This window comes from Bubalus kerabau, chromosome 5 (assembly GCF_029407905.1).
Source record: "Bubalus kerabau isolate K-KA32 ecotype Philippines breed swamp buffalo chromosome 5, PCC_UOA_SB_1v2, whole genome shotgun sequence".
Lineage (NCBI taxonomy): Eukaryota > Metazoa > Chordata > Mammalia > Artiodactyla > Bovidae > Bubalus > Bubalus kerabau.
The window spans coordinates 82,386,572-82,401,674 of NC_073628.1; the positions used below are offsets into that span (position 1 = coordinate 82,386,572).

The window sequence follows — 15,103 nt, forward strand, 5'->3', positions numbered from 1 at the left end:
CTAGGAAATAGGGTCTTCATATTTCAATTTATACTTTTTAAAAAATTTTATGTAACAAGTTATATAGCAAGTATTATTTGAATTTCATGTAACAAGTGTGTATTACCTTAACAACAAAATTACCTAGATTTTAAAACCCATTACATTACTCTCCCCCATTAAGCTCCAAGCGGTTTTAATTTGTCACCAGCAACTTTATGAGTATAGTCATCCTATTTACCAAACTCGGGGCCAGAAGACGTGGTCTGATAAAATGTTAAGTGTATGTATAGGGAAGTTGAGTTTAAATATTTGAAACTGGGTCTGACCTGTAAGAGTCAGAAATTGAGATTGCCACTCATGAGATTTAGAATATACTAGGGAGAAGACTCAACCTAGAGACGGATGATATCATGGCACTCCACAGGGGCAAGAACTTTGTCCAGTTTATTCAGTTCCTTCCATTTATATAACCCATTGGACAGAAAAGAGGGGGAAAGATGACAATGAGGAGATATGGATACAGGGAAATTTTTCAGAACTATATGTAGCTTCTTAGAAAAGAGCTAATAAAATTTATTTCAATGGAACCCATTTCTTCAAACTTTTCTTTCTCTCCCACTGCTGCTGCTGCTGCTAAGTCACTTCAGTCGTGTCCGACTCTGTGCAACCCCATAGACGGCAGCCCCCCCCCAAATTTCTTGGGGTTAAAAATTACAAAAGTGGAGAAATTTAATAAATGTTTGCTTGATTAATAAAATAAAGAAGGAACCAGCAGCATGATGGTGACAGAAGATGACAATCACGTTGGGGAGACAGATTCTTAGCAGTGATGGGCCACAACCAATGGTGTTTCACTTGGTCGATTCCCACACTTTCATAACTGGAAATACTGGGTGAACTCTGCTGTTAGACCCCAGATTCTATGTGTGCTGCCAATTTTCATGTTTAAAAATACATATGTTGCAATTAATTAAAAATTTGAGGTTAATTTTTCCAAAGGATAGAGAAAAGAGCAAACTCAACATAATGAGTTTATATTAGGTGTTCTTTTAAATATGTGAACTTGCCAATAGTTGATGGGTTTTAACGATGACCCATGGTTCAATCTAGTACCTCCACACAGCCACAGACACATACAGTTTTAATTTTGCCTTAAATGATGGAGTCTCTGAAAATGCTCAGCACAGAATGTATGATCATTCTGTAAAGAAATAGCACATAAGTGATTAGTTTAAAGCAGTTTTCATGGAAAATGTCTGAAATTTGCAATGATTTCCAATGGATGAATTTCTATTTACCACCTGTATACTGTTTGCAAAACCTTTTAGTCCCTCTAAAGTTCTCCGCAGATGTGTGCTCAGTTTGTTTAAACACACAAATATTGTGCTATTGATTTTCATTTTATTAATGGAAGAGCTACTACTTTTCCAACTATGCTATCCTGGATTTTCATCCTCTAATACCATGGGGTTTTTTTCTTGCTCTAGATATGTACATCAGGGGCAAGGTCCCTTTTTTGCAGTCAGGGACCCTAACTTGGATTTGCACGTACAAAGTAAGATCACAGAGTATGAAAGATAAAGGCACCAGATAGCCCTGGCATCTAGGAAGGACCATAGGATGGTCAAGAGCAGTGATGGGAGCTTTCCCACCACACATAGACTCCCCTCCCCATCAAATTTTCCCAACACAAGGAACACCACAAAACTTTTGAAGGGCAACCTAAATACTGAATACTTCTAAATTTGTTTCCTCTTACCCAGGGGATATTCCCTTGGGTAGTTTTTAAAGTTACTTATCTATCATGGTTTCTTTCTTAGATAAAAATTCTTAGACCAGAATGTTTAAAGAATTCTGTGGAAAGGTTTATAACTGAAAAAATAGGAAATGAATATATTCACAGCACTGGAACCAGTTTGAAGGAATCATTTGAAGAATCCAATGCCAGAACTCCACTGATACTTATTCACTCCCATGGTAAGCTACTTGTGGACAGTTAAGATGACATGATGATGTTTTTCAAAAGATGTGGAGAAGTAGTTTCTGTGTCAGGGTGTTCTGTGTTTAAAATATTTCCCTATTCTTAAATATTTGGGGAAATTGTCCCATTCTTAAATATCTTAAAGAATTGGGCTTCCCAGGTGGCTCAGATGGTAAAGCATCTGCCTGCAATACGGGAGACCTGGATTCCATCCCTGGGTCGGGAAGATCCCCTGGAGAAGGAAATGGCAACCCACTTCAGTACTCTTGCCTGGAAAACTCCATGGATGGAGGAGCCTGGTAGGCTACAATCCGTGGGGTTGCAAAGAGTTGGACATGACTGAGTGACTTCACTAAATATCTTAAAACTGTAAACTATATTAAGAATGAATCTTTCAAACAGATTCACAGATCAAACAGATATAGAGAACAAACTAGTGGATACCAGTGGAGAGAATGAAGAGGGGTGGGCCAAGCTGGGGTAGAGGATTGGGAGGTACAAACTACAATGTGTAAAACAAATAAGCTACAAGGATATATTGTACAACAGAGGGAATACAAACAGTATTTTATGATAACTATAAATGAACTATAACCTTTAAAAATTATGACTCACTCTGTTATACATCTAAAAGTTATTTACATCATTATTGTACATCAACTATATCTCAATTTAAAAAAGTAAGCAAATAAAGCAATAGCACATTTTAAAAAAAAGAATGACTAAAAATGTAAAAGAACAAAGAAAAATGAGTTGTCCCAGATTCATGAATATGGAAAAATTTATCAGGGCTAGTTTTGTATGCAGAAAATACCTCCCAAACACACATATTATTGATATGATATTTGGGATTACCCTTGCTTTATTAACAATTTTAATTCCCATTGAACTGTGAAAAAATGTTATAAAATTATCAGAAATAACCTCTGTTGATTGTATGCTTGTGTGCTTCAAGACTTCAAATGCATTTTTTTCTTTATCTTGTCTTTGCTCTACAGACCCTAAGCAAAATATTTTCTCCTAAGCAAAATACTTTCTTCATTTATTTTCTGCTTTCATTATCTTCAAATCAAACATGTCTTTAGAACTCACCATTTTCAAACTTTGATTCTATTAGGAAAAGCCTTGTTCAAAGTGCCCCCATGTAGAGGCTTTCTCATCTGAAACTTTTCCATGTAAAGCAGCTGGCTATATGCCTGACACACTCATAACAGTGCTGTCTATTTCTTGAAAACTCAGCCTGACATGGCAGCTAGGGCTGTGGCCATCATATCTATGTTCCAAACATCTGTCACCCTGTTAGACTGGGCTTGACATATACACACTACATGTAATAAAACAGATAACTAATAAAGAACCTACTGTATAGCACAGGAAACTCTACTCAGTATTCTGTAATGACCTATATGGTACCTATATGGGAAAAAAGAGTGGCTATATACTATATATGTATAAGTAATTCACTTTGCTGTACAGAATGGAAGATAGCACAACATTTAAAAAACTTTGCTGCCAAAGCTTTTTCACAAAACATAAGATGCTCATACCTAGCTGCATGAAAGGCTAAAAATGAAGCATTTTAGCTGCGCACATGGCCATTTGGAGTGACACCAGGGTTCAGCTATAGAGGAGGAAGGGACAAGTAAGTGCTGGAGTAAACAACCCACAAACCTACTACTGCTGTAGTAAATAGTATCACCCCATCTGTCACCCCATTAGATTGGGTTTGACATATACACACTGTATGTAATAAAATAGATAACTAATAAAAAACCTACTGTGTAGCACAGGGAACTCTACTCAATACTCTGTAATGACCTAAATGGGAATAGAATCTAAAAAAGAGTGGCTATGTATATGCATATATATATATATGTGTGTGTGTGTGTGTGTGTGTATACATATATATATATATAAGTGACTCACTTTGATGCACAGCAGAAACTAACACAGCATTGTAAATCGACTATATGCCAATAAAAATTAATTTTGCAAAAAAGAAAATAGAAGAGCCAAAATTTGAGCTCTACCTTCTGATTTAAAAGACTAGTTTTTCCATTATGTGTACACCTTTTCCCACTGCCACTTAATAAATGCTAGATTGTATTTTTAAAGAGGTGATTAAATGACTTTACAATAGTATGTACCTTTCCATGTTGTTTTACAGGGATCGACCTCACCAATACGCTCCTGAAATTTGCACAAGAGTTAACGGGAACAACCAATCATGTGACCATGATTTCTTTGGGTCGTGGCCAGGCAGCTAAAGCAGAAGCCCTCATTGTTAAGGCCCTAACCAAAACAGAGCAATGGGTCTTCCTCCAGAACTGCCATCTTGCAGCATCATTTATGCCAAGGCTCTGCACTATTGTAGAATCGTAAGAGTTTTACATTTATTTGTAAGCGCTTCCCGGGTGGCTCAGTGGTAAAGAATCCACCAGCCAATGCAGGAACTACAGGACCCTTGGGTTCAATCCCTGAGTTGGGAAGATCCCCTGGAGAAGGCAATTTCCACTCCAGTATTCTTGCCTGGAAAATCCCATGTTCACAGGGGCCTGATGGGCTACAGTCCATTGGGTGGCAAAAAGTCAGACATGACCGAGCAACTGAGCACCCATGCACGCATAAGAGATCAGATTATTATCAAAACAATGAGCTAAAACTGGAAATGGCAATATACAACTGTGCTTAACAGTGATAAAATAAAGTGTTAGGCCACTCAGAGGTAACTTAGGCTATTTTATGACGGTTCTATTTCTCCAAGAACTTGAAAACTACACTAGGAATATATCACTTTTTATTAGAAGAAAAGACCTCTTTAATTTTTACTTTCCATCCAGTTTATCAGTTTCTCTTTCTCCCCATCTCAAACTCTCAATAGATATATACTTGTACATACACATGTATATACAAATGTACATGTGGCATAGTTTGTAATATCCTATTGCTTCCACACAGAATATAATACCTCATATCCATATTTCCCAGGTAGTGCTAGTAGTAAAGAACCTGCCTACCAATGCAGGAGAATTAAGAGTCATGGGTTGGATCCCTGGGTCAGGAAGATCCCCTAGAAGAGGACATGGCAACTCACTCCAGTATTCCTGCCTGGAGAATCCCATGGACAGAGAAGCTTGGCAGACTACAGTCTGTAGGCTTGAAAAGGGTTAGACTCAAGTGAAACAACAAGCACAACATCCATAATTTCAGTGATAATTTTCTTTATAGGCTGTATTGGGTACCTATTCTGACTTACTCTAGTTCAATCCACTGGCTCTTTTCTCCCAAAGTACTTGCTGACTCAAGCAAAAATTCCCATAGGTTCAGCCTTCTTTTTTTTTTTTTTTAAATTTCAGTGGTTTTGCCATATATCAAAATGAATCCGCCACAGGTATACACGTGTTCCCCATCCTGAACCCTCCTCCCTCCTCCCTCCCATACCATCCCTCTGGGTCGTCCCAGTGCACCAGCCCCAAGCATCCAGTATCGTACATCAAACCTGGACTGGCGACTCGTTTCACATATGATATTATACATGTTTCAATGCCATTCTCCCAAATTATCCCACCCTCTCCCTCTCTCACAGAGTCCAAAAGACTGTTCTATACATCAGTGTCTCTTTTGCTGTCTCATATACAGGGTTATTGTTACCATCTTTCTAAATTCCATATATATGCGTTAGTATACTGTATTGGTATTTTTCTTTCTGGCTTACTTCACTCTGTATAATAGGCTCCAGTTTCATCCACCTCATTAGAACTGATGCAAATGTATTCTTTTTAATGGCTGAGTAATACTCCATTGTGTATATGTACCATAGCTTTCTTATCCATTCATCTGCTGATGGACATCTAGGTTGCTTCCATGTCCTGGCTATTATAAACAGTGCTGCGATTAACATTGGGGTACACATGTCTCTTTCAGCCTTCTTCTTTGCAGTGAAAGTATTTGGAATTTTTGCTCTAACTTTGCTTGAAGAATTAGCAAAGTGTTGAGTTAGTAATGTTTTAACAAATTGCATTCTATAGCTTTTTCACCAGATTTGCGTTTCTGTCAGCTTTACTGAGTATGGCCAATACTGTATCTAAAAGTGCCTTTAAATGAGGGTCTCTGCTTCTTCATGCTGTTATTCTTCTGCTGTGAGCATCCACAAGGGAATTATGAAACCAAAATGCAGGTGTCTGGCTTAACTTTCTTTTTTTTTTTTTGGCTTAACTTTCTAAAACCTTTACTAACAGTATGCATTCTGTTCTCAGACTATTCTTTAAGCAGTTTAAAAACTATTTCCTAATTTCACTTTTTTACATTTGTTTCATTACTTGAGTCAGAAGATGAAGATTACTTAATTATATGATTTCAACAGATGCAAACTCTGAAATAAGACACAATAATTTCTAATAGATTTTTCACTATTAATTTAAAAAATATTTGTAGGAAACCTACTATTTGCCAAAAATCATTCTAGAGACTAAGGATACAGCATAGACCAGACAGTCATTGTATCAGCATTCAAAAAGTGTATTAAGACAGAAAGGAGCAATAGAATAACAGATAGTATTGTATCATTTTTTTTAATTAATAAAATGTTCTTCAGAACAGTTTCAAAAGCTTAATAAGAGTAATTGACAATCATTAAAACTATGCTATATAACCAGTTGCCTGAGGAGGCCTTACAGATAGCTGAGAAAAGAAGAGAAGCAAAAGGCAAAGGAGAAAAGGAAAGATATACCCATTTGAGTGGATTCCAAATGGGTTCCAAAGAGTTCCAAAGAATAACAAGGAGAGATAAGAAAGCCTTCCTCAGTGATCAATGCAAAGAAACAGAGGAAAACAAAAGAATGAGAAAGACTAGAGATCTCTTCAAGAAAATTAGAGATATCAAGGGAATATTTCTTGCAAAGATGGGCACAATAAAGGACAGAAACGGTATGGACCTAGCAGAGGCAGAAAATATTAAGATGTACATAGAAGAACTATACAAAAAAGATCTTACTGACCCAGATAACCACAATGGTGTGATCACTCACCTAAAGCCAGAAATCCTAGAATGTGAAGTCAAGTGGTCCTTAAGAAGCATCATTATGAACAAAGCTAGTGGAGGAATGGAATTCCAGTGGAGCTATTTCAAATCCTAAAAGATGATGCTGTGAAAGTGCTGCACTCAATATGCCAGCAAATTTGGAAAACTCAGCAGTGGCCACAGGACTGGAAAAGGTCAGTTTTCATTCCAATCCCAAAGAATGACAATTTCAAAGAATGTTCAAACTACTACACAATTGCACTCATCTCACACGCTAGCAAAGTAATGATCAAAATTCTCCAAGTGGCGCTTCAACAGTACGTGAAACAAGAACTTCAAGATATTCAAGCTAGATTTAGAAGAGGCAGAGGAACCAGAGATCAAATTGTCAACATCTGTTCAGTTCAGTTCAGTTCAGTTCAGTCGCTCAGTCGTGTCCGACTCTTTGTGACCCCATGAATCGCAGCACGCCAGGCCTCCCTGTCCATCACCAACTCCAGGAGTTCACTCAGACTCACGTCCATCGAGTCGGTGATGCCATCCAGCCATCTCATCCTCTGTCGTTGCCTTCTCCTCCTGCCCCCAATCCCTCCCAGCATCAGAGTCTTTTCCAATGAGTTAACTCTTCGCATGAGGTGGCCAAAGTACTGGAGTTTCAGCTTTAGCATCATTCCTTCCAAAGAATTCCCACGGCTGATCTTATCAAATGCTATTAAGATGATTGTATCTTTTCTTTTGTTCATGTGGTGTATCACACTGATTGATTTGCATATGTTGAAACATCCATGTGACCCTGGGTGAATCCAACTTGGTCATGGTGTATGACCTTTTTTAATGTGTTGTTGGATTCAGTTTGCTAATATTGAGAATTATTGTATCTGTATTCATCAAAGATATTGGCCTGTAATTTTCTTTTTTGGAAGTGTTTTTGATTTTGGTATTGAGGTGATAATGTCTTTGGAGATGTTTCCGCCTCTTTAGCCTTTGGGAAGAGTTTGAGAAGGATCAGTTTAAGTTCTTCTTCTTCTTTCTACGTCTGTAGAATTTCCTGGAATGCCCTCTGGTCCTTTTGTCTGTGTGGAGTTATATTTTAAATTACAGATTGTATTTCACTTCCAGTGACTGGTCTGTTCAAGTTACCTGTTTACTTTTGATTCAGTTTTGATGGGCTGTATGTTTCTAGAAACTTGTCCATCTTTCCTTGGTTGTCAAATTTGTTGCCATATAATTGTTCACGGTATTCTCTTCTGTTCATTTTGCATTTCTGTAGTGTCAATTGTGATTTCTTCTCTTTCATTTTTTATTTTATTTATTTGTGTTTTCTCTCTTTTCTTCTTGATGAGCCTGGCCAGAGCTTTCTCAATTTTGTTTACCCTATCAAATAATCAGCTCTTAGTTTTATTGATTGTTTTTCAATTGACTTTTAAAATATCTATTTCCTCTCTGATCTTTATTATCTCCTTCCTTCTGCTGATTTTAAATTTTGGTTGTTATTTTTCTAATTCTTTTGTGTGGCGGGTTAGATTGTTTATTTGAGATTTTTCTGATTTCTTAAAGATGGCCTGTTTTGCTATGAACTTCCCTCTAAGAACTGCTTTTGCTGCCTCCCATAGATTTAGCATGGTGCGTTTTCATTGTCATTTGCCTCAAAGTATTTTTAAATTTCTTCTTAGATTCACCATTGACCCATTGGCTTTTTTAGTAGCATGTTGTTTAGTCTCCATGTAATTGTTGTTGGTTTTTGTTTTTGTTTTTTAATTTCTTTTTCTGTGGTTGATGTCTAATTTCATAACCTTGTGGTCAGGAAAGATGCTTGAAATAATTATTATACTCTTAAATTTTTGAGGGTTGTTTTATGCCCTGTATATGGTCAGTCCTAGAGAATATTTCATGTACAACTGAAAAAATGTATATTCTACTTTTTTGCCGTGTAATGTCCTGAAAATATCAAGTAAGTCTAGCTGTATTATTGTATCATTTAGGATCTCTGTTGCCTTATTGATTTCCTGTTTTAAAGATCTGTCCACTGATGTTAGTGGATTGTTAAAGTCTCCTACTATTATTGTATTCCTACCAGTTTCTCCTTTTATGTCTTTTAGTATTTATTTTATGTATTTGAGCACTCCTATATTGGGAACATATATGTTGATGTGTGTAATATCCTTTCCTTGTATTGACCCTTCTCTAATTCTTTACAGCCTTTGTTTAGAACTCCATTTTGTCTTATATGAGTATTGTGATCCCTGCTTTCTTATCATTTGTTTGCATGAAATATCTTTTTCCATCCCCTCACTTTCAATCTATATGTACCTTTTGCCCTAAAGTGGATCTCTTATAGGGAGTGTATTGTAGGCTCTTTTTCTTTTATCTAACCCGCTACTGTGTGTCTTTTGATTGGAGTATTTAGTCCATTGACATTTAAGGAAATTATTGTTAGATATGTATGTTAGATCATTGAAAAAGCAAGAGAGTTCCAGAAAAAACATCTCTGTCTGCTCTATTGACTATGCCAAAGCCTTTGACTATGTGGATCACAACAAACTGGAAAATTCTGAAAGAGATGGGAATACCAGACCACCTGACCTGCCTCTGGAGAAATCTGTATGCAGGCCAAGAAACAACAGTTAGAACCAGATGTGGAACAACAGACTGGTTCCAAATAGGGAAAGGAATACATCAAGGCTGTATACTGTCACCCTGCTTATTTAATTTATATGTAGAATACATCATGTGAAATGCCAGGCTGGATGAAACACAAGCTGGAATCAAGATTACCGGGAGAAATATTAATAGCCTCAGATATGCAGATGACATCACCTTTCTGGCAGAAAGAGAAGAGGAACTAAAGAGCCTCTTGATGAAAGTTAAAGAGGAAAGTGAAACAGCTGGCTTAAAACTCAACATTCCAAAAATGAAGATCATGGCATCCAGTCCCATCACTTCATGGCAAATGGATGGGGAAACAGTGGAAACAGTGACAGAGTTCTGTTTTCCTGGGCTCCAAAATCTCTGCAAATGGTGACTGCAGCCATGAAATTGAGATGCTTGCTCCTTGGAAGAAAAGCTATGACCAACCTAGACAGCATATTAAAAAGCAGAGACATCACTTTGCCGACCCAGATCTGTGTAGTCAAAGCTATGGTTTTTCCAGTAGTCATGTATGGATGTGGGAGTTGGACTATAAGGAAGGCTGAGTGCTGAAGAATTGATGCTTTTGAACTGTGGTGTTGGAGAAGACTCTTGAGAGTCCCTTGGACTGAAAGGAGAGCCAACCAGTCCATCCTAAAGGAGATCAGTCCTGAATATTCATTGGAAGGACTGATGCTGAAGCTGCAATACTCTGGCCACCTGGTGTGAAGAACTGACTCATTGGAAAAGATCCTGATGCTGGGAAAGAGTGAAGGCAGGAGAAGGGGATGACAGAAGATGGTTGGATGGTATCACCATCTCTATAGACATGTGTTTGAGCAAGCTCCAGGACTCGGTGATGGACAGGGAAGCTTGGCGTGCTGCAGTCCATGGGCTTGGAAAGAGTCCAACATGACTGAGTGACTGAACCGATACTGATATAACCAGAGGATGATCAAGGGAAATTACTACTTCTTTATCAAATCAAGCCTTTAAATATTTATTACTAGTACCCTAGCAGCCCACACAGAGAGAGGAAAATGTGAAAAAGTTTTCTTAAATTTAGGAATTAAAGGAGTATGTTTATTGCCAGGAGGAAAAATAGAAGGCTACAAATTATAGCCTGTACAGTACATGTATGGTGTATTTGTTTGGTGTATTTTTGCTTTTGTTGTTTTGGGGTTTTTTTAGTATTTATTTATTTACTTTGGCTGCACTGGGTCTTAGTTGGGGCATGTGGGATCTTCGCTTTGGCATGTGGACTCTTAGTTGCAGCATCCCAGATCTAGTTCCCCAACCACAAGAATCAAACCTAGGCCCCCTACATTGGGAGTGTGGAGTCTTAGCCACTGAACCACCAGGAAAGTCCCTTGGTTTGTTTTTAAATTAAAATAATTTCATAGTTGCAGAAAAAATGCTGCTGTAGCCACACGTTCCAGGAAACAAACTCACTCAGAAGGACAATGCAGATAGTGGAGTGCAGTTTATTATATCGGCGGGCCCAAGGCAGAGTCTCCTCTTAGCCAAGGACCCCAACCAGTTTTTGTGAAAACCTTATATACCCTAAGTGTAGTTGCTCAAACCCACCTCCCCAAATTCCTTGAAACTAGTCCGGACAAGGTAAAAGAGAGATACAGTCAAAGTTAATCCATGATTCATGTGTCAAAAGACTAGATACAGTGGATATTTATCAATAGGCCTGTGGTCATATCCCAGTAAACATAATGAAATTTACCACTTTGTTCTCTTACAGAGATAATTAGCATATTCTTTATGCAATGGAGAGTCCAAGTACAAGTCCTGAGGCTCTTTTATCCGGGAGGTCTGGTTTTCCATTGGTATGCCATTTCTATAGACGCCAGGCACAAAGTTCAGAGTCCATTGGGAGGGTACCATGCATGTAGCCTAATGTTCGCAGCCTGGCCTAAGATGGAGTCCAGCTCTGTGTGTTTCCTCCTTCAATGCAAGAATGATCCAAAAACTCTCCTCTACTGTTAACCTCTTTTCCTCGTTTACCCTATCATTTCTTTATATGTACATATGTGTGTATGTGTGTATGACATTTTTTAAATCCTTTGAAAGTTAAGTTCAGTGTCAAGGCAGACATAATGCCATTTGACCTCCAAGTACTGTAGCGTGTGTCTGTGTCTGTGTTAGTCGCTCAGTTGAGTCTGACTCTCTGTTACCCCATGGACTGAGGACCTCAAGTCTTCTTGAGGTCCTCTGTCCATAAAACTATCCAAGCAAGAATACTGGAGTGGGTAGCCATTCTCTTCTCCAGGGGATCTTCCCGACCCAGGGATCAAACCTATGTCTCATGCATTGCAGGCAGATTCTTTACCTGATTATCTAATCAATAGAACTTAGTCATATCTAGCCTGTTATCCTAATAATATCTTTTATTGCAAAAGAAGAAAAATGTTAGGTCCAGATTCCAATTCAGGATTTCACACTGCATTCAATTGTCATGTCTCTTCATTCTCCTTTGTTCTAGAATAGTTCCTTAGTATGTTTTTGTCTTCTACAACTTGGACATTTTCTGAAAAGTACAAGCCAGTCATTCTGTAAAGTGTCCATCAGTTTGAGTTTGTCTGCTATTTTCTCATGGTTAGAGTTACTTTACGCAGTATTGCAGGAATACCACAGAAGTGTTATTGAATCTTTCTTTGTACATCATAGCAAGAAGTAACTGATGTACAAAGAAAAATTCAACAACACTTCTGTGGTATTCCTGAAATACCACACTGTTCCCACTATTGGTGACATTTCTCATTTTGATTATTTAATTACAGTGGTATCTACCAACTGTAGAGATGCATCTCAAACTTTTCCCTACTACTATTAACTTCCATTGATAATTTTCGGGTGCATAATTACTAGACTATTTGCCAAATGGTAACTTTCTAACACCATAATTTCTTCTAAATTGTAAATTAAATTTTACTATTAGGAGATTTTCTTTTCCCCATTTATTTATTCATTTGTTTACTTACATCAGCATGGACTCACGGATTTCTATTTTATTTAGTGGATTATAATCTGTTACTGTGAATGTTTATTATGATGTTCAGTTGTGCCAGATTTGACCAATGGAACTCTGGTTTTTATTTTGTTCTCAATTTGTCATTTTTTCCAAGTTTTTTGCAATGAACCTAGATCATTTTTGTACCTAAATGAGGGAAGACTACCTTTTCAAAAGGGGAATTACTGTCACGCGAGTGTATGTTCCTCGGTTCTTTGTCTCGTCACAACAAAGATTTGGAGCAAAGGACATGAAAGCCCTCAGCGCGTCACAGCTCTAGGGTCTTGGACAAATCGTGTTATACCTCTTAGGCAAATCAGTGTTACAGCTGTATTTTATTTAGAAGATAGCAGAAGAGAGAGAGAATGAGAGAGAGAGAGAGCGCACGCATGCGGGAGAGAGAGTCCGTGAGAAAGCGCTTTGGCTCCTCCTTTTATATGTTTTTTCCTCCACCCGGGCCTCCCCCATGCAAATTGGGCTTAGCCAGGAGTTCTGTTTGTTCTGCCTGAAGTCTTCACTCTGGTCCTCGGACCGTCCTTTGACCTTCCTTGTCTTTTAGCCACCGCCATTTTGGACTTCTTTTCATATAGAAGTTCTTATGGTTAGTTATTAAAGTGATTTCTAAGGCCATTTTAACATTAAAACAACTATGATTCTTAGAACATATTGATTTCATTAAAATTTTTCACATTAAAATATTTATAAATGTTTTCTTTTTACAGATTTAATAGTCCAGATGTGACGATAGAGCCTAAGTTCAGGCTATGGTTAAGCTCAAAATCAGACAGTTCTTTCCCAATTCCTATCCTTCAAAAGAGTTTAAAGGTAAGGGCAATGTATAACAGATACTAATATTGACTCTGAAGCACCGTTTGAATGTAAATTATCTTGTATTCATGATTCTGAATTAAGAAGAGAGTGCTAATTCTAGTATGCTAAATCTTTCCTGTGCTCAGCCTTACATTATGGACCAGAAGGATGCAAAATATAAACAAGATCCCTGCTTTCAAGGGATTGGACAGTTTAAATGTTTGTTTTCTCAAACAAGGATGCTTAGACTTCCAACTCCCATAAACCAGAAGATAGAGTAAAGAATTTGGGTCCTTCCTTGCCTTTTGCTTCTCTAGCTTTTTCCTGTCTCTGGTCCCCCCTAACTCTTTCACAATTTGTTATTAATTCTCTGAAAAGGATCTGGCAAAAAGCAGGTTGAAACTATTGACTAAAAAGTCCTATTTAAAAATTATATGTGACTTCTACTCATATCCACCATTAAGTTTAAATAAATACTAGGAGTTGGGTCAATTCTGTTAAACAAGTGTCCTGGTGACCAAAAGATGGAGTCCTAATAACAAAGAAGACTGACCGTGGCACAGGCAGAACGCATGCCCAGATATGCAAACACGTGCACACTTCCGAGTTTAACCATTAGTGTGAAGACAGAGGAAATGGGGTGGATGGGCAGTTTCCTGATAGAGTCCCAATCCAGCCTGAGAATAAATCAAGTTTACTCTTGGGAAACAAAGAAACTTATCCCTGTCACACTGACCCCCAGCTCTTCCCAGACTCCTGGGTGTATTTACCCAAGCCCACAGTACTGAGGCGCTTCCCAGCTGCCCTACTCCTGGAGAAGATGGGACATGGATTGGAGAAATCTGCAGCTTTTTGTCTGAGACTCAAGAGGGTCCATTTACCTCCCAGGATCAGGCAGAGTATTACATCAGACAGCGTTTTATCTTCATCCAGGAGAGGGGGCTATGAAAGGTGGCGACAGAGGTAAAGCTTCAAGGAACATTTTAAGTGCTCTGTGAATAAATCAGTCAGTCTGATCCTTAACTCAGAAATCTCATGTTCCACAGGAAACTCTACTCAATGCTTTGTGGTGACCTATATGGGAAAAGAATCTTAAAAAGGGTGACTATATGTATGTATAACTGATTCACTTTGCTGTACAGCAAAAACAAACAACCTTGTAAATTAACTATACTCCAATGAAAATTAATTAAATAAATTCAATTTTAAAAGAAATTTCATGTTTATGTACACACACAAACACACACATATATCATAGTACTTATCTACACATATTTATACATATCCTACATACATATCCATATAATATGAAATACACATACACATATATATGTCTATGTGTGTATGTCTATGAAAACTGTGCAAGTAAAGAAACATTTTCAGACCTTTCGGTTTTAGACTTACAGTCATGCTCTTTAAAAAAAAGCCCTCCAAGTAATTCTCTTCCCACTTCACCTCCTGTACCCCCTCATTTCAATTTTCCTAGGTAAGAAATCAATCGATTTTCAATGAAAACAGAGCACTTTAGTAACACACCAAGTTATTTGTCCTCTTTTTCCATATCACTGATGATTAGATACTTTTGTTGGTCCACAAGTTCTCTGTGTACTATATGTGATGCCCCTTCTCTCTGCTGCCTTGCCCAGGCCATGCAGCCCTG

General features: G+C 37.8%; 1 protein-coding gene across 1 annotated transcript in view; it reads left to right on the plus strand.

Annotated features, from left to right (window-relative positions):
- The window catches only part of DNAH14 (dynein axonemal heavy chain 14), a 440,851-nt gene that overhangs the window by 386,242 nt on the left and 39,506 nt on the right, over nucleotides 1-15,103 (plus strand). The window contains exons 75-77 of the mRNA XM_055583763.1: nucleotides 1,803-1,959; nucleotides 4,131-4,341; nucleotides 13,356-13,458. Of these exons, the coding sequence (XP_055439738.1) occupies nucleotides 1,803-1,959; nucleotides 4,131-4,341; nucleotides 13,356-13,458 (471 nt within the window). The remainder of the gene's footprint in view (nucleotides 1-1,802; nucleotides 1,960-4,130; nucleotides 4,342-13,355; nucleotides 13,459-15,103) is intronic.